General features: G+C 44.5%; 1 protein-coding gene across 1 annotated transcript in view; it reads right to left on the bottom strand.

Annotated features, from left to right (window-relative positions):
* The window catches only part of PREX1 (phosphatidylinositol-3,4,5-trisphosphate dependent Rac exchange factor 1), an 824,667-nt gene that overhangs the window by 204,291 nt on the left and 594,017 nt on the right, over positions 1–26,359 (bottom strand). Inside the window, exon 18 of the mRNA XM_085619426.1 lies at positions 10,144–10,236. Coding sequence (XP_085475552.1) covers positions 10,144–10,236 — 93 coding nt within the window. The remainder of the gene's footprint in view (positions 1–10,143; positions 10,237–26,359) is intronic.

Below are 26,359 nucleotides of genomic sequence, written 5' to 3' on the forward strand. Positions count from 1 at the left end.
TTATTTATATACACTTTATTAATCTGTTAATATTATTTAATTTTCTAAGCAGTCCCGGACCCCAGTGTAGGCTTTGCGGACCCCCAGGTGTCTCAGGACCACAGTGTATGAACCACAGCTCTAGATTACTACTTAGGGAGGAGTCTTTACCCAACAATGTTTTATGATTTTATGTTCTGAGCTGTGCATTACTTTCCATTATTTACTGTTCAGTATTTTGTTCTCTTGAATTGTGCCAGACTGTCTGAAAACATTTTTTCTCCAGGCATTTTTCAGCAATCCAAAAGGGTCTGCATTTTACTGGTCCGTCAAAACCAATTATAATCAACTCTGTAGCTGGTTCAACAGCTTACCTAGGCTTTCAGGTTAGTGAATAGAGTTAAGATCAGCCAATGCATGTCCAACATCCACAAACTCTTTTCATTGCATAAACCCCACTGTTTTTTCACTTTTCTGAGCAACTGGGTATGGACCTGTGAAATATATGGGTGAATTGTAAGGCCAAGCCATCATCAACTGACAAGTAACCATTCTATTTCAAAGTTTCAGGTCTACCACCAGTAGTTTTAAGACTAAGAGCCTGATTTAGATCTTGGTGGGCGGGTTACTCCGTCACAACGGTGATGGATATCTCGTCCGCAAAAAAACAAATCCCATTATATCTATATATAATCCTATGGGATTTATATTTATGCGGACGGGATATACGTCACCATTGTGACGGCGTAACCCATCCGGCCAGATCTAAATCAGGCTCTAAGGTTTCAAAGTTGGATAAGGCTTTCCTGAGTGTAATGAAGTCAATCTGATACTCATAGAATGGCAGTTTTGATTATAGTGAGATTATAATATTTTTAGGATATTCCAGCAACTAAGTCTGCAACATGTTTGCAATTGTTGGTTTGTCTATAAACTATAATAAAGTCCTCACTTTATTGAAGAGGGCATGGAACATTAAATTGAAAGTTACAAAAAATTTTTTGGTTTACTATTAATTCTAATTACTATCATATGGAAATGATCAAGAAAGGTAGTAGACAAATTATCCAACAGGATTTTCAAAAACTTCTGTAGAACTTATTGCAATCACTTGACTTAGTACCATGGCTTTTTATAAAGGTGGGTGGGAGGATAGTGTATCTAAGATCGGACAGAGCCACAACAGTTTGGATCCCCTTTATTTCAATATATATTAAACGGATACTGTTACGCGCCCACTGTCTATGATCAACCGAGATTTAGCCCCTCTTGGGTAGTTTGGCCAATTCACATCTACAGAGCTAACAAAAGAGCCAACAGGAGGAATATGCAGATGACGCAAAAAAAGCGCTTTTACCTCCGACCAGGTATTCTATAATGCGATAAAGATATAGGACAGATGTTGAATCTTTGGAGCCCCTATAAAATAGTTTAAGCACAGAATATAGGGAAATATTCCCATCTATGCAATGTCAACCAACTCAGTGATGGCAGAATGAACATGCACATATTTCTAAACAATCATTGATAAAATATTGATAGAACTTAATAAAAAGTGTTTGCAATCTGCACAGAGTCATCAGCAAAAAAACGAACAAATGTAAAAATTATTAGTATTAAAATATCTGTTAATCAGAATACTGTATTTAGTTATGAGTAAGCAACTAGAAAAAAGTCTTGTCAAGTGGTGGGCACCTGGTTTTCGCCAATCTGTTCATGATCTGAAATAAGAAACAAGAAGAACTATGGTGTCCTTCATTAAAAAGAATGATGTAAAAATAGAAATCAGAACAGTTTGGTCAAGTTGAATGCAACAATAGGGGCATGGCCAGTATAAACATGGAATTTGAAGCATGGGCCAGCCGCTCTACAGATGGGCAAAAAAGGCACTGCTTATGGTGACCCACCGTATTTAAAGGCTCCGGCCAACATGGCAGAGATTTTGCGGAGATCGTTCCCACAGGAGCAAAAGCAAACAATGCCAACTGGCTCGCCATGCCATTTGCATTTTTGGGCTTTGGAAACACAAAACACTAAAGGAGATGTCCGATTATGAAAAACAAAAAGACGTCATTGATGCTTTGGGTGTTGCAGCGACCGGGACTTGACTATAGTCATTCTCTTACCCGACTGCACAGAGTGGGCAATTGCGCAGGTAGAATGTTGGCAATGCTCCCGCTCCCCTTTGGGTGCGGAGCGAGCGGATGGTGGCACGATCCTTAGCACGCAAGACAACATTAATGCGCCCTATGTGCATTTTTATAGCTCCCTCTATGTGGCTGTGCCAGGTCCTCCCAAGTCTGCCCTGCGTACGTATCTTCAGGAATTGCCTCTCCCCATGCTCAATGCAACCCAAATACATGATCGTGATGCTCCTCTTAAACTAGACGAGCTATGTCTGGCCATATCACAAATTGCATGCAGCAAAATACCGGGTAACGATGGCCTAACTGTTAGAATATTATTCAGTTTATAGCGTTATTCTGACACCCAAGCTCTTGGAGGTTTACAATGCAGCATATGACACCAAGTACCTCCCTGCTACACTTGTGAGACTCTTGCCATTGTTCTTCCCAAGCCGGGCCATGATTCTCTTGATGTGCGATCCTACAGCCCGCTTTCCATGTTAAACCTGGACTGTAAGATCTTGGGGAAAGTCTTGGCGAATAGATTGCTGCCACTACTCCATACCCATGTACACGAGGATTAGTCCGGTTTTATACCAGGGCGAAGCACCTTTCTCAATGACTATCGATCACTTCGGCTTTTCCAGACCGATCTGGACACCACTGATGTTCCGGTGGCAATGTCCTTTCACATTGAGAAAGCCTTCAATACTTCAGGGTGGGATTACCCGTTTATGGACGCCCTGGCACTAGAGTCAAGACAGGCCAGTACACCTCAGACTCTTGATATCTAAAGGGACACTCATCAGGGTTGCCTATTGTCCCCTTTAGTGTTTTTTCACAAGCCATGGAGCCATTGGCTTGCCGGTTGCGTATGCGGGTGGAGGAGTGGGGAGTTCGGGCTCAGGGGGGGAAGCCATAGTAAATTGTTGTCAGGAGCCGACGGGGCCTGTCACTGCACTTCCGCTCCACACTATGTTAGTATATGGGGGCCCCTGTAGACTTATCACAGTGCTCTTCTCAGACCATGGATTAAGCCATTTCCCAAATCCTGAGACTGCTGGATTGCAGATGCCCATCTCCTTTTGGCGGATAAACAATGGTCCCAAGCCTTATGCATGGTAAAGGAATGTTTTGAATAACTATTGTTTCCGCTTCCCCCAATTTCATTTCTTACACCAGACGTATCTTACCCTCTTATTGCGCATGTTCCGTGCATCTAACCCAAGTTGCCAATGCTGCGTTGTTTTTCCATATGTTGTGGAATTGTCCAGGAATGCACCGTGTGTGGTAGGAGGTGACAGGGAGTACCTCTGCCCTGGCTGGTACTGTGCTCTTGCCCTCTCCAGAGCCCTGCCTCCTGGGTATCTGCCCTTGAGCCAAATATCCCCACAGATTTATAGACTTGGGGGCAGATTTACAACAAAGTAACGTAGCACGGTGCAGCAAGTCATTTTTCTGTGCCGTGCTGCGTTAGTTAGTTAGTTTGGAAAGCACAGAGATGCGACATATTTACAAGAATATGTCGCATCTCTGTGTTTTCCCTGCGCTGGTGCAAGGATGCCTGCGTAGTGGGGAAGATTGTTTTTGCGCAGGAAGGGACACCTTCCTGCACAAAAACAATCACAAGAGGCTTTTTCCTCTTTCAGTGTGTGCTGTAGAATGCAGCACACATTGAAAGAGGAAACAAGCATTGGCATAGCCAATAGGTCTCACCTTTGGGACCTTATAAGTGTTTAGCCATGCAACAGTTGCATAACTAAATACTTATAAGGTCCCAAAAGCGAGACCAATTGGTTATGCAAAGCGGCCGTGGGGCCGCGAAAGTGATCACGATCAAAGATCAAAGCGGCCGCGAAAGTGAAAGTAATCGCGCAAAGCGCGGCACGCGCGCCCGCCCACGCACATGCACTGTAGCTCTAGGCTGGCCTGGTAGCACTTTTTGGAGCCCTCTCAATAAGTCTCGCTAGATCAGCGCATGCGCTAGGTCAGGCGAGACCTAAAAATGAGGAGAAATGAAAAACATTTCTCCTCGTTGCGCCTCACTACGCCACCACTAGGGTGGCGTAGCATTCACACACCTCTCCAGATGTGCGATTTCTCGTAAATCCGGAGATGTGTCTCGTTCCGTGGGTGTTGCGTGGGAACACCCACAGCAACACTCATGGAACGCCCCTTCCACGCACAGTGCTGCGTGTGAAAGGGCCATATTTACAAGGAGAGGAAAAGTCACACAGGGTGGCTTTTCCTCTCCTTGTAAATATGGAGAAGGCCCCTGCGCCACCAGTACGTCACGAAAAGTGACGTAGTGGTGACGCAGGGGGCTTGTAAACCTGCCACTAAGTACATGTGCTGTGCAGACATCAGATTGCCATGGCGTGGTAATCGCCGGCTGCACCAGGTACCTCTATTTGGCTTCACACCTTGCTACTCTGGGTGAAGGCTGAGGCGGTGATGCTCTCTGATGCCCAACCAGGGAGCGTTAGGGGGGTTGGGGGGGGGGGGGGGGGGGGGGAGGGGAATCACGTCACCGGATATCTACCTGCAAAAGTTGGAGGTGAAGGTGGAGAACTCAAAAGATGATGCCAGGACACCATGGGCTGCATACGCAGTCGACGTTTGTTTAAAGATAATATGCCTGTTATATGTGGTTCATGCCCAATACTACAAGGAAGGGGGGGGGGGGGGGGTTACTTTATTAATTATTGTCATGTTTCTTTATTATTTCATTTGCAATGATATTGTTTATTTCTCTTATTGCTAATTTATCGATGATAGTGCCTGTGCATATATATGGTTAAGAACTGCCATTCGGCCTGCAGTGCTATCATAGTGGACGCATACTGAAAACGTGAAGTATGTTAGAGATCATTTTTGTGCAGCGGGTAGGGAGGGTCCACACTCATGGACCTGTTGGAACCATTATTACAAATGAAAAAAAGAAATGGAAAAAAATGTGATGCTTTGGGAGTTTAGTCTAGCTGTGTGGGGAGCCGTGTTCATGTAATTCATTGTTTGATACTGACAAGCATTGCATGGTGGTCAAGGATAGGTTAGACTTCAGATGACATTACTTTGGAAGGCCCGTCCTAAATAGCGCAGAGCTTCCAATGGCATGTCAGCCACCGGGTAACTTGAGGTGAGGGCGTTCCCATGAGCAGACTCAGAAGTGGTTCTGCCCTCAAGGAAATCTCATGCCCCTCATTCTAAAGTATTCAAGGAATGGGGTCACGTGCATCTGCCATTTTTTGGGGCCTAAATCCATCATAGCCCAACCCTAAATGACTGCCTAAATCCTAATTCAGCAAAAGAAATACACAATTGATGGACAGAATGCAGAACCAATCAAAACATTCATCCCCAGTCAAGAGATCTGGGTTAAATCCATCATTCTTTTCCTCACCATGCCACCCCCCTTTAGACCTGGCCATATGCAAATCAGTATTGGCCCTGTGCCTCATGGGAACAGTCCAGCCCGAACTGCCAAGCCAGGTCCTCCCTGGACCGGAAACAAGCATCCTGGGACCGGTTTCGGGGTTTCACCCCTCTTCAGCCAGGATAGCTTGAATCCAGTGGCACAGTGAGCCTGGGACCCACGCCTGGGCATACTGGAATGGCATGGTGAGCAAAAAAACAATGTATTTAGGCCCAGATCTCTGTTCTGGGGTGAATGTATGACACTATTCTGCATTCTGTCCATCAACTGTTGTTTTTGCATAAATCTTAATTCAAGCATGACAAATATGACAGCTGACAGTTCTCAAAATTACCCGCTGCGCATCGCCCATAATTCCACAGAAATAATAACTTCATGCTGCAAAATATATTTAATCATAAACTCAGCGCAACAGTTTTGCAAAATAATTAAGGAAATCTTTCAGAGGCAAGGTTTGTGGTGCAGAAATGGTTTGCAGATATTCCACTAGGAGATTTATTGTTATCCAGGCCAACCACCACTAGAGTGGAGTATCTTACTTAAGAAACTTTTTGAGATAGCTGTGCTGTCTGTCACCCAGATTAAGAAGTAGATACAATGAGGTCAGTGTAACAAATCTAAGTAATGCTCTGGAAAGAACCCAGCTCAGTTCTCTTTTAGGCATCAGAGAATATGTATCGGGAACAGACTTAATTGGATCATCCTTCTGAGCGGGAACTGTAGGCGATGAAAGATCAAATGACACCGCAAACACCAGGGCTTTGCTAGCAAGAGCATATCTTTTATGCTGTCCTCTCACATTCCTGGATACTTCTTTACTTGGAAGCCAACTCAATCCTTTATCGGTCTAAAACCTCTGACAGTAAAAGACAAGTAGGTTATATAAATAAGTGATTTGTATACAAATTCAAAATAATGTCAAAGACGAAGATCAAATTACAAACTACCAAATTAGCTAACACACTGCATGGAACATAAAATACAGAAACCATGTACAGAAAACATAGCACAACACCTTCCCCAGCTTTGAAAGGTAAACCAGACCTTATTACTTTCACGACCCATCTCCTCACCCTAGTCGTTATTCAGGAGTTCAATCCCACCTTCATACAGAGATCTGGAAGCCTGTTGGAAATGTAAACCCCACCACCCACACCAATGGGAGCCAACACCTAGGCTGGCACTCCAGACATGTTTCTCTTTTTTCCCTATCTCTGATCTAGGTGAGATACTTTAAAAATCAGGGGTCACTGCTTGACTCGTGCCCTCCTGATTTTCTCGCTAGCTAGGAGGTGACGAGGATGCGCTTCATTGGATGACCACAATAGGGAGTGTTGTTGGATCCCTTCCATAATGGTGTCTAACCTTGGTGCTGTGTGAATAGTGATTGCAAACTCACAGCATTTTGTCACCTGCACCATCACATGGCCAGCAGCCTATGCCACATTTCTCTGCTGACGAGACGATGTAGAGAGCATCACCTGCACTCGACGCATGCACACCTTGGATGCACATTGTCCGATGATGTGGGTTTGCATACCTGTATAGGATCTTGCTTTCGAGGGTGGACAACTGGGGTTCATTTAGTTGCAGTCTAGGAGCTAGAAAAGTGGTGCAGTGATGAGGTGGTGATTGACCTGCTGAATGGAGTGCTGTTGAGCTGGGCTCCACTGCGGGAAAAAACTGCGAGGAAGCCCAAACACGAGATTTTTTTTCTCCTTTTTTTCCTCCTTCATGGTCATCTCCTTATCATTTTTATCCCACCCTTGCAAACACTAGCCTTAAAACATGAAAGACCAGGGAGAAGAGTTCTTTGATAAAAAAACAGTAGATGGACTCGTAAGCAACCTTCAGCCTTGTGGATTAAAATTTTATAAGCGGTTATAGAGACTAGACGCTCCCTATTTAGACACATGCCGCTAATGTGGTAGGACACTAATCTGGATGCTGAGGAGATGGCATGTAGGGAGCACAAGGGCATATAGGTTAGTAAAGTTCTTCCTAGTTTGCTGAGCCAGACTAGGCACAATACAGATGTGTCTCTTACTTTGACCACAACTGTTTCATCGAAGGATGCTCAGTGGCAGTACAAGCACGCTCCTCACATGGGCTGGCCAGTCCATCAGCATTTTCTTATTATGTTCTGGGGGAACAGAAGGACCCTGATAGTATGACCTGAGATGTTTTATGGACAAAACGTGCCTATCATGCCTATCACCATGCTGCGTTGGTGCTTGTGATTCTTTCATATTAAGTTCGGGGTAGGACCTTCAAGGCAGAGGATCCTATTATGAAGGAATAGGAATCCTGCCAAGGAGAGGGGCCCATTTTGCTCAGGTCTTATGGAAATCTTGCAACATCAAATTGAGTGACCTTTGGACATAGCGCTTGATGCTGTGTACCAATCCATACAACAAAGTGGTACTTCTATAGTGCCAAGGCACAACCTTCACTTGCAAGATTAGTACACAACCTCCTCTAGAAATCTGTTGTTCTTGTAATAGAGGAGTCTATTTGGGGTCTGTATTACAATATTGATCACTAGTCAAACTTTCCTGAAGACCCTAGCCTCCCCTGCCGACACCCTCCCCACCCTACAATCTATGACAGCCACCGCACACCCGTTTACCACGTATTCCCTTCCCTCAATGGATGCTAGAGATGAATTTGGAATCCATCTAGGTCAGTTTTTGGCATATGGTAGATTGTTGAAGGCAGAATCAAAGACAAGGAATCACGAATTTACTGAGGCACAGGCACATGAATAACTAAAAATAATAATGCATGGCGCAGGCATAGGATATTAACGTTCCTGCATCAAACATTGCTTAAATCATGTGGTCAAGACACTCTAGCATTACACTTAAGCGGGGGAACATTGGGCTTGAAATGACAGATGATTAGGCCAACATGGCAGAATGCAATACAAGGGTATCACCTATTGCTAGCTTTAAGCTAATCTAATATAATTTTCTATCAAACATCTGTTTGAGACAAAGCTTGCAAGATGAACGGCGGACTTAAGAATGCATGCCACAGATGTAGACACAATGATACTGTTTTCATTCATATGGGGTGGAAATGTCCAAATTCTCCTACCATCGCGGACTGATGTAATGAGCATGGTTAATAAGCTGACAGACCAGGAACTAGAATGTACCCCTAGAATAAGCTTATTGGGCCTAATACCTAGCTCCCAAAAAGATGTAAATACGAATATAAATTTCCTGAATAGGATTACTTAAACTGTGTATAGCAGTGACATTGAGATCACTATGGGTGCCTGATAGAAGGGTCTTCTTATATAGAGTTCGACAAGCGCGGACTAGTTTTGGAAGATTGATTCTCCATACCCAAAAAATACACAACTGGATAATGACAGATCCGAGTTGGACTGTCACAATCCAGATGTTATTGAGGATGCCCCCTAGTTTGCTGTCCGGAGGAAGACCTGTTTAAGTTGTAGTTACTGGGATCAAATCATCAACATACTTATAAGTCAACTGCACAAGCGATCACACCATTGAATAACCTAACTTTAATAATGGTCAGTGTTGTCTTGATCCAAGTGCAGTACAGTCAACCAGGTATTTTTGTTTCACTGCTATGCACCTTCCACACATATATCACAATGCACTCAGCACTGTGCAGTCTTGTGTTTTTTTTTTGTTTTTTAAATGTTGAATGTTTTGTGCTGTATCAGTAGTTAAATACTGCAGGAATAGGACTATTTGACCAGATGTATTAATGATCTATTACAAACCTGAGAGAACAATTGTTGTGTTCTTATAAATTGTAATACCCTGGTTCCCAGGAATACTGGCTTGCCTCATATATTTCTTCACTGATAAAATGGTCTGGCTTACAGAGACGTGGAGGTGGACAGAGGCAGAACGCAAAGTGTTGCACTCGAAGATCACAAATGTTGGCAATTTAAGGCCCTATAATACTGGATTTAGAAAGTTAAGGAAAGCAGAGCTCCAACAACAACGTACACATATGGTAAGGAGACCAGACAGCTGGCCTTTCAGTAAAATCCTACCTTATCGAAACACAATCACCAAGTCGGGACCCACTAACAGTCTATAATAAATGGTAGAATTCAAAATTAAGAAACAGCGCCTGCCTGAAACAATGTTATGAGGGATACTGGAATGTGATCTAGATGAGGGTTTAAAAGTAATTCAACTTTAATATGTTGCATCAGACATATCTAACTTGAATGTGTTACATATACAGAGGAACAAATGAACAAAGAGCATGGGCATGTGAGGAAAAAAAGGCATACTAAACACTGGAAAAGATGTACATGTGTCTTAAAAGAGGAGCAAAATCAAAGAAAATTGAATGTAATTTGACAGTGCAATGTTTCATATGCTTAGAGTGGCCTACAAATGAACAAAGTGGTGTTGCACTGCATGCTAAAGAATCTGGATGGCATGGCTTAGCAACACAATGCATTGCTATGATGTCTCCAAGGGGCCTTATTACCATAGATCAATGTAAACATTAAACCATGTTAAAAAAAAGTTACATTTTACTTTTAATCTCACGTGCGTTCTCTTCACACTAGGAAAGAGGTCACTCGTGTTAAGGTCTCACCTCAGCGTAGGACCCTCTCCTGACCGATTTCACCACAATTGCTTTATTCTTGTCCTCAATATCGAACCCATAATCCTCTTCTTGTGGTAAAATCTAGAAATACAAACACAGTAAAATACCAGTCAATATACACACAAAGGTATGCAAGATATTGCATGCCACCACTGTAGTCAGCTGAAAAATATAGAAATAAAGTGTCATTTAAAGTCATGAGCTTTGAAGCATCTGAAATTCATGTGTCCTCCTCCAAAAGCAAAAACTTAACACCAAGCACTATACCACAGCTTTTAAGGGCTTACAGAGGGGTGTTGAACATAGAGCTACTGCAGGAGGACCAGGCAGAAGGCTAGGATAACCTGGTTTGTGTACTGTTTTATTCCCCCCATATGCTTACACTGCCCTCGAACCCTGCAATGTTTTTAAAAATAATTTGGGAGGACCAGGCAGCAAATTGCTGTCACCCTCTCCTTTAAAGATAGGGCTTTCATGCTACTTCAATTTAATGGTCTTTATTTACTGATCCAACTTGGATCAGTAAATAAAGAAATGGTGTCCATGTGATTTTGTACGATTGCACATGCGTAGTGACGCATGCATGGTCAAAAAATGATGCAGCAGTGTCATCCAGTCTTGTTTTTCCTTCGATTTTTGTATTTTTATTTTGCCATGCTGCACAGTTGTTTTTTTTTGCTGATGCTTACAGCATCACCAAAGGCATAGGCAAAGCCAGTAGTCCCCAAAGGTGAGATCGACCGGCTAAGTCAATGCATGTTATTACTACTGTTGTATGCTCTAAGCCAGTCCACTGAGACTCTATTCATTAAAAGTGTTTTTTTTTAAAACACTTTCAGTGCCCTGAATACCGTTCACTCCACACGCGCACAGATTGGGAAGTAGGGTCACAAAAACTCTAGTGCGCTGGTGGCAGTCGGGGGCGGATTTAAAATTTGGATGGGCGGCAGGATCTCAGCTTACTAAAGCCCTTATTATGGGTGGCGGGTTATAGTTTCTGGAATCCCTTCGCTCCCGGGGAATTATTGTTATTAATTCCAAGAGGGGAGGGATTAACAAGGGTTATTAGGCATAACTTGCAGAAATCGGGCTTACTTTGCCAACTCAATTTGTGAGGCACAGAGTGTTACACGAGGATTGTTTTTTTTGTCATCTGCCATGGTGTTCAGCACTACTGCAGAGTTAAAAATCTTTTCACCCCGAGGATGAGGACAAAAAATGGAGAGCTCCACAGTGACTTGTTTCAGCACCCGCTTTTTAGAACTTGCCGATGCTGAGCACCGGATGGACCCGGCCCACTTAAAGCCCTGTGTTTATCACCAAAAGAACACTTAGGTTTGGGTAGAGATCAGGAGATACAACTACACTCAAGCTGATCGTGAACGGCCTCTTAATTTTGATTTAGGATGAAACTGAAGTTTATGCCCAAATCAGAATTCGTCACGCAGTATTACCACACGTAGTGCCTTATTCAAGTCCATCAGGTCAACCTGGTGGAACAAGGACCCTGAAAAAATGGGATAGAATTTGGGAATGTCATTCAGACGTCTACATGTTTACACGGTTATTCACAAGATATTCCTGGCTCGAGATGTTCAAGCGGTAATGGACTTTAAAAGTGGCGTTAACATCGTCAGATACTCGTAATACCAGAAGCAGTATTTCCCAACCTTTTTCTATCAAGCCACATGTAATGTAGACCTGAGTGGTAAGTTTATAATGAGAAAGCACCAAATAGTATTAAATAGAAGTAGTGCATAGTTGAGGTACTGTTCACCAACCTGCAGTGCTTTAAATGGGAAAAAAATAAGTGCAGATACTCATTAGAATAGAGGCGTGGCGAAGAACAATATATGATAGTACCTAATGACTTCTGTAGCAGATGAAGCACATGTCAAAACACACGAGAAATCCGTTTATGGCACTAAAACAGATTAACCCACTATACATAATTACATGCTCCTCCGAAGCAGAGCGGAATCTGCCCTGGAGGAGAAACCTAACCTGCGCCTGCCGTGCTGTGGATCAGGGTACCGGTACTCTCCCTGGCTACAGAGAAGTGCCGGTACTGAGTAGAGAAAAAATCGGAAGTGGCGGTACTCAGTACCGGTGAGTACCGGCCCATTTAAAGCACTGCCAACCTGAGCACGAACAACCAATAAATAAAAACCTTGACAAGTTGTGTTCTCATGAAAACAGCGTGAACATCTTTTTTTATAGTCTAAGCCGGTGTAATTTGATTTAAGTAAAGCGCTCTAGTCATGCCCACTTGCCGCCAAGAATGTAAAACTGCTTCCTTCATTTGTTCAACACAGAGACAAACACGAGAAAGCCCCGCCTGGCATTCTTTGTGTGATAATTATCGTGTTTGACTGCTGTTCATATTTTTACATGTCGCTTCAAATTGAGCAACGGGCTTTCTTCCTGCACGGCACTGCTCAGTCGTAAGGCGGGGTACACTTTAAATACAAAAGCCTGGCAACGTGATTGATGACAAAAAAAGACTTTAAATGGCTCTACATTATAAACGAGTATTATTATGATAATTCCAGCTGCTACAGTTCACCGATTTAATGTTTTATTTGGTGAAGAAGCATTTTAGAGCAGTAGCATAGATTCATGGTATCTACCGCATGTCTCGCTGATTACTGGCCAGGTTGTATTTAATTCCCGAATGTGCAGACACAATCATGGAAATAGGATTTCTATTTCAAATGTGACAATGAGAAGTTGGAAACTCTCCGAAAAATTGGTTGAAAAATAATAATTACCTAATTAAAATCGATTTTTAAAAAAATGGTTCTGTGATGCACAGCAATTGCCTATTGTTTTTGTGGGCGGCGCCAGTCCCCATCTCTCTGCCCCTATGCCAGGATCTCTGTGATCAGGGCATGGGTGATGGATGACATGGCGGCCATTGTGTTTCAGCCTCAAGCGTATTTTGGGAAACTATGTACTTCTTCCTACACAGGAGTAATTAAAACTTTACCCACCCGTACCTTATTATGGCCACAGACATTCAATATGTGACTATTTAAGAACTGATTGAACCTGAAACTTTGGGAGCAGGATCCAACCTTTGTCTTTTTTTTTTTTTTTTTTTTTAGCTTTTTGCAGGTAGCAGAGATTTTTTTTTGTTTACAACATACATTGGGTGGGCTTTTGGTCTGTATTTATGAGTCATTGGCCACTGGTAGCTTGGCGCAGTTCATGGGAGTCCATCTCTCACCAGATACTATGAGCTGTCAGTGTATATCTTTCTGACCCCAAACCAGTGCTTGCACTAACCTGCAGGGGGGGATAACTTGACAACTGTAGCGCCTCTGTCACTTCTACCGGCTCCCTCCTGTGGTTCTTCTCTGTCGTCCTCGTATACTCCCACTTGTTCTTTGGCCTTGCTGCCATGTGCTCCCACTTCTCCACCCACCTACCATCCACCTCTTATATGTCCTTCTTCCGCCTGCCACTCTTTTATATCTCCTCCGTGTCCCTCCTTCCTTCCCCTCTGTATTCCTTATTCCTTCACCCACCATCCGTTCTCATCACTCCAGCCCACCCTTCTTTCTTGGTGACTTCTCAAACGTATCCGTGATTTTTTTTCACATTTCATAGAAACAAAAATTTCCTGAGCCTTCAAAGCAGCTCTCTTTTTCTTCCTATTTCATATGAAGGTCAGGTGGCAATGGAGACTTCATTATAGTCCTTTTTGTTCTTCTAAGCTATCAGAACTAAAGAAGCACTATAATGAAGGCTCCGTTGGCATCCAATGTTTGACATAGAAACAGGGCTGTATCGAAGGCGGAGCTATCAATGTGGTCTGCTTTTCTTTTCTTTGTCTGGCTGTAACCTGCTTATGCTGCCTGTTAGGTCATTACACTCAGACTATTGTCTTCGGCACTGCTTGTGACATTAAAGATAGCATTCACAAATGCCCTGCCTGTTCTAGTGTTTATTTTCCAGTTTTTGCTATTGACGTGGTCAATGGGGGCAGATGCAACCATGTTGCTATTTCAATCCTCCCAATTTTATGGAAAAAAACAGCTCTTATATGGGCAGTTCCTAGAACAATAGGGGGTCTAAGGAGCAATAAAGTAATGAACTATATTATTATGTAATTATGTTGGTCTAGAACGCCTGCTACCACAAATCGTGGCACCACTTCCGGCACTGTAACTGACAGGAGATACTATTCTAGACTGAGCTGCCCAGTTCCTTTGAATGAAGAGTTTGTGTCTCAGAGATTTGGCTCAGCCAAGAAACCTTCTGAAGGATCTAGTATTCCACACTGGAAACTGAGATCAGACCCTTTGTTTATGGGTCGGTCATGGCAAGTTGCAATACTAAGTTCAATTTTTCAGGTAACTTAGTTCAATCCAGATTGGCATTATCTATTCGTGCCACGTTATTTACACAATGCTACAATGAGGCAAGTCGATAACCCTATAGGGGTAAAGAAATGTAATGACTGACGAGCTACTTAGTGTAACTTTTCATGATGTTCATCTGTTGCCATTCCTTTAATTTATTTTTTAATTGTAATTCATTACGTGAACATAAAAGCAAAACAATCTAGTACACAAGCGTGTACAATTTAACAAAGTGACATCTTTATAGATGGAGGCAAAATGCAGGATTGGCTGTGGAACATAGCAGTTCAAGTCATCGACATGGCACTTCGACTCCAAATCAAGCAAAAAAGACCCAGGCCAGAAGGCGATCATCACCACCTCTTGAGAGAAGATATTTGAAGTCAAGCTTACAAGTGAAAACCGAGCTCGCGCACTACATGCCTTACTTTTGGGTGGAATTATCTAAGATTTTAGACTTATATTAGCTAACATAAGCTATAGGGATCGATCAAGCAATCACACATTTACAAAAAGGGACAATCTGTGTTTTATATTTTTTACTTATTATGGGCCCCATGAGGGCTGTTTGGAGATCCTGCTTTATTAGAAAGAGATCGGATGCTTGGAGATTTTTCTTTATTAATAAAAAAACTCCAGCTGCAAGGCTCATTGTAAATGACCGTGTTGGCCCTTGTTCATTAAGGTTGAGGACGACGAAACACTCCAATGCACCTAGCCACACATTGTCTGTCAGATCTGCAAGTTCATGCACAAAGGGCTGATTATGAGCATCATCTTTGGGGAAACGGCACGGAGACATACATAGACAGGTAAACAAAACCCTAATCTGAGCAGATCAGATGATTGTGGACCTAGAGAGAACAACAATCAACTTACGGTGGAAAAATTCAGGGGTGGAGTAGAACACAAAACTATCTGTTGGTTTGGTGGAGGCCTTGATAGATAACTGAATAAGAGGCGGTGAAGGTATTAAAGGCTGATACTTGTGGATGACAGACGAACGGACAGAAGTGTACAAGACCAACACGAGACATTACCTCTCCTGGTAGAGCCTCAACGGAGAAACCTTAGATTTACTGGCAGTGGAAAAGCTGTAATTCAGGCAAAGCATCCATTTTTTACATCGGTAGAGAGGGGGATTTTAGAAGTCGAATAGGTGGATGGAGAAGGGAACGGCCACAAGTTCTTTCCAGAAGGTCTTCTATTGTGTCATAACCACTTATTTATGTAAGATGCTGAACACTACCATGAAGTTCCAAATGCTCTGACCCTGCCATGTGACAGCGGCAGCACTATACCATAAACCAAGGGGTTGAACTAAAGCAAACTAAACTTGCATTCCATTTGCTGCTTTTTGCTTGACCACACTGGTTGGCCCTGGCCACAGGAATCATGCTGAGTATCATGAGTGTGGCAAAGTTCAGACTGAAGAACTGCCAACACTGCGACAACTGTCTGCTTAACAGCGAGCAGGAAACATTTTGCTGGCTATCAAGCCAGACAGCAGGACACCACAATGACCACTGATGTGGCTCGTCGCTGGCTTCCTCTCCCCTTAGTTATGCATTACAGACAGATACACTTGTTAAAGTAAACCACGTGAGTCAGACACACCACAAACAACAGTCCTCTTCTCCTCGATGGTCTCCGCCCTCATGACCAGTGAGTAGCAATCAAGAGCAAACATGCAATCTGCCAGTGGTGTGGACTGCAGGCATTCCACAGCCACAGACAGTGAACATTCCCAATCTAGAGCAGTCCAGTAAACCAGCTGGAGACACTAGAAAGCCAGTTAAAACCACTTCAGTGAGGTAGGACAGGTTGATGTGATTTAATGGTTAGAATGAAAGTAGATGATGCAATGGCTCTGAACTTCTCACTTGTAGTTTTTTATGTTCATATCATAAATATTTGATTAGATGTATTAAAAATATCCATCCTTGACTATTATTTAATTTTAAACACTTTCACATCAAAGAGCATATTATCTATGGACAGCACAACTCTTTGCATAGAGCAATGAGATAGAGCGCACTCGCAACCACGTCATGGTGCGTGGCTGCAGCGAAGTAAAATACGTAGCACGGGGAGATTCTTCACACGAAGACAAGATCATCTCACAAACCATGTGAGGAACATACATAGTACATGGAAAAGTAACTCAGTGGGGTAGGGTCACACAATACGACTTGTGTGAGTTACTGTACATAGCATCAGCCAGGAGTGCAGTTTATAAGTACAAAGACCAAGGAGGCAAAAGAGGGTACATTGAACCCCGAGATTTGGAGTTTGTCCGTGGTGACCAGTTTGATTGGGACAGGCGGGCAATCACAGGGGCATAATCCGATTAGATAGCCAACGTCCATAGAACTGGGGTTTGTTTTTCCTGGACTTCTCTGACATTAAAGTATGTAGTACAGTGGCTGAAGAAAGCCTACACGTGACTTGCTCAATTTCTGAGCACCAATACCGCACAAGGCTGGCTCCAAGGCAGGAACTCCGCCTTCCCGAGCAATGCTTAGATGTGAAATCTTGTCAAAAATACAATTTCTTGCAGTGGAGAGCACAGTGGGATCTAGTGTGGCTATAAAGGTGAGAAAGGTACTATTTGGGCACCCTTTGGATTGTTGCATGAGATCAGTGTTGTGCTAGTTGGCATGGATTAATTTCCCTATGCAAACGTTTTGGAACGTTATGAGGGGTGCACATATTTCTTGCTTTGGTTACTGATACCAGCACATATTGCCCGACTCATTACATAGAACACAAGTGTGTTTTTCACATAAACAACTATATGCACATGGAATCTCATAGTTGGGCATATAATTCGTTATGAATATGTCCAACCACAACTCTTTATATAAAATGAAACAATGAAAAGTCGATAGTCTACTCTTTTCTTTTTAGTGTTGCTTTCGCCTTTCTTGGTAGCCCCCTACTACTTAAATTAGCTTTCACCAATCTATAACAATCTTAGCAAAATACTCAGAGCTGTCTCTGGTCATCATTGCAAGCTCAGGATGTGAGAGTGGCAACAAGTCAAACTACACTTTGGCTATGATCAGGAGGCAGTGAATGAATGAATGAAACTACTTGCAAGTGTAGGTACACTTCAAAGCCTTTAGACATCAGCACTCTCCTGTAAGAAAAATTAAAACAGGAAAAAATTAACATAACGATGGTCTTTTGAGGACCTTGCGGAAGACAGTTTAGTGTCTGTTGCAAAGTCATCCTGTGCCCTGGGCACCCCCCAACTTTTTGCTGACTGGAACTGGTGGTAACTGACACTGACTGACCCTGGGCTCTGCCTAACCAGGCCCAGGGCCAGTGCCAAGCTGAAAGGAACACATTAGATTTATATAATATGGCAGGGGATTGAAACTACCTAGAGGTCCCCAGTATCGTGGGGCATGGCAGTTTAGAGGCCAGCAGCTTTTCTGCACTTGCATGTGTGCTCTGCTGAAGCCTGGGGTCAGTTTAAAACCAGCCCTGGTTGCCAGGACTGCTTTTAAAAAGTAAAGAGCTGTTCAAATTCGACTTTGATGCTAGAAAACCTGGTTAAGGAGGATCTGCAATATTTCTCCAGATTCAGAACCGCTAAAGTCTCCCTTAGTTGCACAGGTAGTGGGGGTCCTGTTGAGATTAGGGAAATACTTATAAAATATGTTTTTATAAGCCCTGGTGCTAGAAAACTGACCCAAGTCATTTTCCCCATTGCAAACCCCATGGCCCATAGGTTAACATGGTAGGAAGATTTTGATTAATAAATATTGAGAGGAGAGGACTAGCCGGACCATTCAAAGACTTCCCAGAATGATAGTAGTAAATCCAACAATATTATATTGTTGAATTTCTCCTGAAGTGTACATACAAGAAGTTATAAGACTTTCTTGTTTGTAAGTCCAAATTCAGCCTTCCAGTGGTCTGCCCTGATTGGTCAGAGTTAAGTGGATTAGCCAGGCTGCATTGAAGAGGTGATAAAGGGCCACTCTGCTGGGAGGGCAGTGTGCTGGTCTATAGGTATGCCAGGCCAGGAGGTGGAGTCGTAAACTATGCTCTTCAAAGGCAGAGGGGAGGCCTGGGTTTCAGTTTCACTCTGACACTCTTGACCAGGAGTCCGGGCTAGGCTTAAGGAAGGTATGTGCAGGTGGTAGGGGGAGAGTCCATGGAAATAAGCCATACCAGGGGGTGTGTTTAGCCAGCTCTTACCTCCTTGCTGGAAAATCAGCCATTATGGATTTGGAAGAATGATGCACTTTGGGACAACAAAATGCCACACTCTGCAGGATGTGGTCATCACTATGAGGAGTTACCCTGCTTTCATTGGTCAGAGGTGACCTGTGGCTTGACCCAGAGAATTTTGAATAAGTATCTGAGAGGGGCAGAGCTCTCCAGATCTGCTGCTTGAAACTTACTGAAGCAAGACGTACCCTGCTGTGAAGTTCTGCTGTGCAAAGACTTCTAAGGCCTGACCTCTGAAAACTGCACCATCTGAGAACTGCAGCCCTGTGGATTACCTTGCTACAAAAGGACTAAGAAGTAGACTCCCTGCAAGCTACAGGTTAACAGAGCTCACCTGGACATCCCCACAAAGAATCCCCAGCCTGGAGTACCAGTGGATTTGAAAGGGTTTTGTTCAAGTGGATTGCGGAATTGAAGTTTCACACTTTCAAGGACCCTCTTGGAGATTCCAGAACCTTGGACAGTGTGTTGGATGCTTTGGGACCCGCAAGCAGAACTTCAGGAAGGAGTTCTAACTGGACCCAGCCTGCTGGAGAAGGCTGCACAGTGGTGAGACATTCTCCAGAACCATTTCTAAAGGTGTGTCCCGGTCAGAGAAAAAGAAATGACTAAAAGGGGCACTGTTGGTTTCTAAGCACTAGAAAGTGACTAATCATTAAACATTCTTATCTCTGGTTCCCTACAGTGGATTATTTTCGTTTTGGTGTCATTTAAAAGATAAAAATATTACCTATTTTTATAAATTGGTGTTGGATTTTTATTTTGTGTTGTGTCTTAATTATTTACTGAAATTGTGTTTTTAAATGCTTTACGTACCCGTCTTTGAAGTTAAGCCTGTCTGCTCGCAGCCACGTTACCAAGGGTTGAGCATAGGAATAATTTTCTAAGACCTATGCTGGGTCCTATTATGTGTTAGTGGCCTTATTGCCAGTGGCAGACCTACATTTGCCCCTACCAATAACCCACCTTCCAACAGTGTCCAAAAGACTAATGAGCAACCGGTCAATGATTTCAAGGGTGTTGGCCAAGGACACTGAAAGGTCCTCCCTCCAAACCAGTCTCTTCTGTGGCAGGACAGTTAACATGTGTAAAGCTTTAGGAATCAATGCGAGGGCAGAGGCATTAGGGGGGTAATCTAAAACGGAGTCCCTTGGATCAAAGGCCATGAAACACCCGATGAGCGAAGGACAAGATCTTAGAAAGCAATGCACTGAGTCACAGGCTCCAGATACAGGCACTGGCAGACGGTCAAGACATGGTCAAATGTATGCAGACTGAAGAAAGGTCTTACTCTCACCTTTTAATCACCTGCAGAATTTAAATTGTCCCAGGCAAACGCGGTCGGCAGACATTACAGTTGTCTAGTCTGGATAAAATCAAACCTCTCAAGAGTTTGGGCACGTTTTGATGTGAAAGGGCGGATCTCCTTTAGCTCTCTCACCTAATTAGCGCAGGCCGAGACTACTGCTACTACTAGTTCACCAGCCCCCCAGATGCAGGTCCTGATCAGAAGTAAAAGCAACAGTTTTAATCTTAGCCATAAATTGAGGTTAAGACCCAATGCCCTCTAGACATATGGTAGAAGCAGTAGCAATTCCAAGCACCAGGAAATTCAATACAAAGAAGCGAGTAGCTGTACAGACCCCCATCATCGTATCAAGCTTCTACGGCAACAGAAATAAGCAGCAACTCTGTCAGCCTTGTTACTTCCAGTTTTAGGGTGATATCAAGTAAGTAACCAGTGGCCACTTATATGCCTGACAATCATCAAGAGACCATGAAGACCAGGGATGAGCTAAAAGTGCAGAGACCAGAAATGTCACAGGTGGATCCACGGCCATCGGTTGGATGCTGACCTGCAAAAACGACAGGATTCCTTGCAAGATTGCCCCTGCCGGGCCTCAAAGGCACTGCAGGTGCACTCTTTAAATGAAAGGTATGAAATGGGTTTCACAGGGTCACCATAGAAAGGGTTGAAATGCCATGCTTGTCCAAGGCAATGTCTAGGTCATCTCTGCATACTCTCTTATGGCCTGCACTGAAGCCAAAATAAATGGTTCTTAAGAGATGGTACAAAAGAATCCATTCCTACAGGTCATCTTTCAAGCTGGGAAAATACATTACATACTTCATCTTGGTATGTTGTGGTACAGACTTTTGCCTGTGCATGACAATGCTATGTGGTTGATCCTGTAGACATGGTACAAATTGATTTCACTGAAATATTTTTAACCACTCGACAGTCCTGTTTTTTTAATTTTGCTTATACCGTGTTTGTGTCCTTAGAGAATGGGACCACGCACACTGAAACAGGTATTGAGTACACACTCAAGGAACAGTTCAATTAGAACTGCGAGACTCATTTGAAGAGTCTCACAAACAATGGAGATGCATTTTTCATTTCTTGGGCTTTATCAGTGAGAGGCAGATGGAGTACCCAGGTAAAGGTATTCAGCCGAGAAGAGCCACCCTTGGCGTCACTCTCCCAAGCTCAATGCTCCAACCTGTGACAGGAAACATTTGTACCTTAGTCATACTCTGTGCCTATCTCTACTTAAAATAATAATGCAGTATTTTAATATCATTAAACTAAAACTAATAAAGGGAAATGTGGCAAGTGCATGCCTGGCTGGAAAATGGAATGTAGTCACTGTCAAATTAGAAAAGTGTCCATGTATGCCATGGTACAGAAATTATGCTCAATCCCATGACCTCACTATGCAAGAGCACAACCCAAAATATGAGACATCACAACAGAGGGCAATTCTAGAATTCCAGAATAGCATAGTCTAGGATGGTTTCAACTCTTCTGCAGGAGGCGAGAAAAGAGATGCAGAGAAAGACACAGAGCATGACACTGTAGTGTCCTGAGAAATGAGGCACTAGGACCCCGAGGAGGGCAGAGGGCAGGAGAGGTCACCGGACACCAGTTCCGGTCAAGGGGTGAGGGGCAACACACACAGGAAGCGGGGGACGAGGCAGGACGTGCAGCATGCTGGCTGCAGATACATATGCATGTAATAAAGAATAGAAACTGACCTGGCTGCGTGGTGGTGATTGCTGAGATGCGACGCGACAACTGGCGACGAGGCGGGATCGAAATCCACGCGTCGCGGCGACTGTCGGAGCCCACCCGGTCGCGGAACAAAATTCGGAGCCAGGAGCCCACCCTGGTCCGAAGCGCCAGCAGAAGAAAACATCGTTGCGGGAGCCCACCCCGGCGCTGCTAACAGAAGTAAGAGCAGCGCGATAGTGAAACTGAAGGAAAGATTAAGATCCCTCCCGTGCGTGAGCTTCAACGAACTCTCGCGAGAGGAGGCGGCCATCTTAAAGTCAGGCGAATTGAGCCAATCAGCGCCCAAGATAGACGGCGGCTATTTTAAAAGGTCAGGCAAAGTCCCGAACAGCGCGAAATCGCGCGAGAGTGCGGCGGCCATCTTGGAGTCAGGCAATTTGGGCCAATAGGAGCACAGGAAGGCCGGGAGGCCATTTTAGAGTCAGGCAAAAAAGGAAAATAGACGAAAAAGGTCCAAATAAGGAGAAAACGACAAGAAAAAGGTGCCAAAGAAAGGCAATAGCACCAGAGGAACAAGAAGGAAGAAGAAAGAAGGAAAGAAGTACATAAATAAAACAAAGAAAGGAAGAATATGGGTGACGAAGAAATAAGGAGCACACAAGCTGTGTTCCGCAGGCCGCTGCCATTCAACATGTCGGAACCGCAAGCAGGCATCAGATGGGAGAGATGGCTACGACAATTTGAACGATACATGCGTGCGACGGACGTCGCAGAGAGCAAACAATTAGATCTGCTGGTCAACCTTGCCGGAGACGAAATAGAAGACTTAATGATGACACTACCAAGTGAAAAGACGGCGGATTACAAAGGCGCGAAAGCGTGCCTCACAGAGAAGTTCGACCCCCAACGCAACATCGATTTTGAAAGGTACACGTTCCACACAGCATGCCAGCAACCAGAAGAAAGCATGGATGACTTCGCGACAAGGTTGCGGAAGTTGGTGACATACTGCGAATTCGATAAATTTGACAACGAAGAAGCAATACGAACGCGCCTCATCGTAGGGTGTTTATCAGTAGAGTTCAGAGCACGCATCCTAAAAGAACCAACAACACTTGAGAAAATACTGACGATGGCCCGCACAGAAGCACGGGCCACGCAGCATGCCAAACAAATACAAATTGGAAAAGAAAAAGGAGAAGCGATGGCACATCGGATGACGGAACATTTCAAAAAGAACGACAACAGGGAGCAACAACATCACAGGAAACAAGCGGTCCCATGCTACAGATGCGGTTTTGACTTCCCACACGTTGGCACCTGCCCAGCAATGGGCCAGAAATGCAGAAAATGCAATAGGGACAATCACTTCGCAAGCACCTGCATGAGCAGGCAATTTAGGAACGAGAGGGGACGAACAGCAAGACAAGGGACAACAGACACCAGACACGCCAGACATATGGAGACAGCAGAGAGAGGCTCGTCGGAAGAGTCGGATGAACAGACGACGGCTGGGAGAGAAGCACGGCTATACCTCATGTCCGACACCCCCAAAGAAGGAAGACAGCAGGAACACATCCAGCTGGTGGAGAAACAGCAAATAAAAAAGACGGCCACAGTAGACATCGACGTCGGGCGCCACAGAACAACATTTGTGCTAGACAATGGTGCCACATGCAACATAATGTGCATGTCCGAGTACATGAAAATGAGAACAAGGCCAACGCTATCGCCATCAACAGTAGATGTGTTCACGTGGGGATCAAAGACACCAGTAGAAAACATGGGCAAGTTCACTGAGACGCTAACATATCAGGACGTGACGCGTCAGGAAGAAATACATGTGCTGAAAGGGGACATCCCAGCGCCCTGCCTGCTGAGTAACGTCACGGCACAAGTCATGGGGCTGTTGGCGATGACGTACCACATGACAGAAAAAGAAAACATACTGCAAGAATATCAAGAAATACTGCAGGGACTGGGGAAGCTAAAAGACAAACAGGTCACCCTACACATAAATGAAGCGGTGAGACCAGTGGCACAGCATAACAGGAGAGTGCCGATCCACCTACAACCGCAAGTGGAGGAAGAAATAAATAACCTACTGCAGCAAGACATAATTGAGCCTGCAGACGGGCCAACACCGTGGGTATCACCGATTGTGGCAGTCCTGAAGAAAAATACGTCCAAAATAAGGATCTGTGTGGACATGAGACTACCGAACACTGCAATATCGAGGGAACGTCATCCAGGACCTCATCTGAACGACATGATCAGCAGGCTGACAGGGGCGTGCCGATTCTCAAAGCTAGATCTATACAAAGGGTATCACCAACTAGAGCTGGACCCACAGTCGAGGTACATAACATTTTCCACGCACCTAGGACTATTCAGATACAAACGGCTCAGTTTTGGTATCTCGTCAGCGGCCGAAATATTTCAGGAGACAATAAGACAGGTGATACGACCAGTACACAACAGTTTCAATTACAGTGACGACATCCTAGTGTTTGGGAAATCAGACGGAGAACATGACAGCGCCTTAAGGCAAGTGTGCAAACATCTAAAGCAGGCTGGACTAACACTAAATGGAGAGAAGTGCGAGCTAGGGAGAACAGAACTGATTTTCTTCGGACACATATTCTCGGAAAAAGGGATGAGGCCTGATCCCAGCAAAGTGGAAACGCTAAAGAAGACAAAGCCACCGTCAGATGTGGCAGAAATAAGGTCATTCCTAGGCCTGGCAAGCTACTGTGCCCGATACATACAAGACTTTGCCACAGTGAGCACGCCGCTGAGAGAGCTAACAAAACAGGGCCAGAAATTTGTCTGGTCTCAAGAGTGCAATGAGTCGTTCGAAGAGATCAGGAAGGCTGTGATGACGGCGGAGCACCTCGCATACTTCGACCCTCGGCTCTGCACCGAGCTGACGGTTGACGCCAGCCCAGTGGGGTTGGGTGCAATATTAGCACAACACCTGCCGGGAAAGGAGTCACCAAGGAAGATTGTCTCATATGCCAGCAAAAGCTTGACAGACATTGAGAAGGCGTACTCCCAGCCGGAGAAAGAAAGCTTGGCGGTGGTTTGGGCATGCGAGCATTACCACATGTTTGTGTACGGAAAGCCGTTCACCATCATCACGGACCACCAAGCACTAGTAACAATTTACGGCAACCCAGCAGCAAAGATGCCGCCCCGCATTGAGCGCTGGGGCATCAGACTAATGGACTACGACTTCAAAATTGTCCACAAACCTGGGAAAGAGCATAATCCAGCCGACTACATGTCACGGCATCCGCTGCCACATGCAGAAAAAAAGGCCTCAATGGCTGAAGAATACTTAAACTTCGTGCTAAAGCAAAGCACGCCGGCACCAGTAACTCTAACAGAGATAGAGAGAGAAACGGAAAAAGATGATACACTGCGAGCGGCCAGAGAAACGACAATACAGCAAAGATGGAGACATATAAACAACAACTGCACATGGAAGGGAGGAGTACAAAAGGAGGAGATGCTGGCTCTACAGAAAATAAGTGGGGAACTCTCGGAGACAAACAGCGGAATCGTAATGAGGGGCACCAGGATAGTCATTCCACGTTCACTACGACGCCAAGTGGTCAGCATTGCACACGAGTCACACAGGGGCATTGTGGCGACAAAAAAACTGCTGAGAGAAAAGGTTTGGTTCCCGGGGTTAGATCGTCTAGTCGAAGATACGATAGCGGCCTGTCACCTCTGTCAAACGACGGTTCCGCCTGCAAGACAAGAACCACTGCAAATGTCGGAACTACCAAGAGCAGTATGGACAACAATGGCCGCTGATTTCTTTGGACCTCTAGACGCGGGAACTTACCTACTGGTCATAATAGATGAATACTCCAGATTCCCGATTGTGCGATCAGTCTCCTCAACGTCAGCAGCCGCAACGCTACCTGTTCTGGACGACATATTCGCAGCATGGGGCTCCCCGGAGACGCTGAAAACGGATAATGGCCCTCCGTTCTCAGGAGAGGAGTTCCGAAGGTTCATGGCTTACCTCGGAATACAGCACAGAAAGGTAACACCACTATGGCCGCAAGCAAACGGCATGGTCGAAAGATTTATGGGAAACATCAAGAAGGCAGTTCAGAGGGCGAAACTGTCGCAGATTTCCCTAGGACAAGCACTATGCCAAATGCTGAGGGATTACAGAAACACGCCTCATGGATCTACAGGGAAATGCCCGGCGGAGCTAGTACTAGGGAGGACAAGCAGAACAAGGCTGCCGCAGATAGAAGGACTGGCCGCGCCGGGGCACGAAGGCGTGGCAGCAAAAGATGAGGCAGCCAAGAAGAGAATGAAGGAATATGCCGATGGAAGACGACATGCCACCAAATCACACCTCCATGAAGGAGACACTGTCATTGTACGACAGAGACAACAACGGAAGTCGGACAGTGCATTTGCCCACGACCAATTGACGATAACACAAGTGAAAGGAACAATGATAACAGCAGAATCAGACAGCAGGCGAATCACAAGGAACAGCTCACACTTCAAAGGCTTGAAAGAAGAAAAAGAGGAAGAACACGTGACA

The sequence above is a fragment of the Triturus cristatus genome, chromosome 7 (assembly GCF_964204655.1).
Source record: "Triturus cristatus chromosome 7, aTriCri1.1, whole genome shotgun sequence".
In the NCBI taxonomy this organism is placed as follows: Eukaryota; Metazoa; Chordata; class Amphibia; order Caudata; family Salamandridae; genus Triturus; species Triturus cristatus.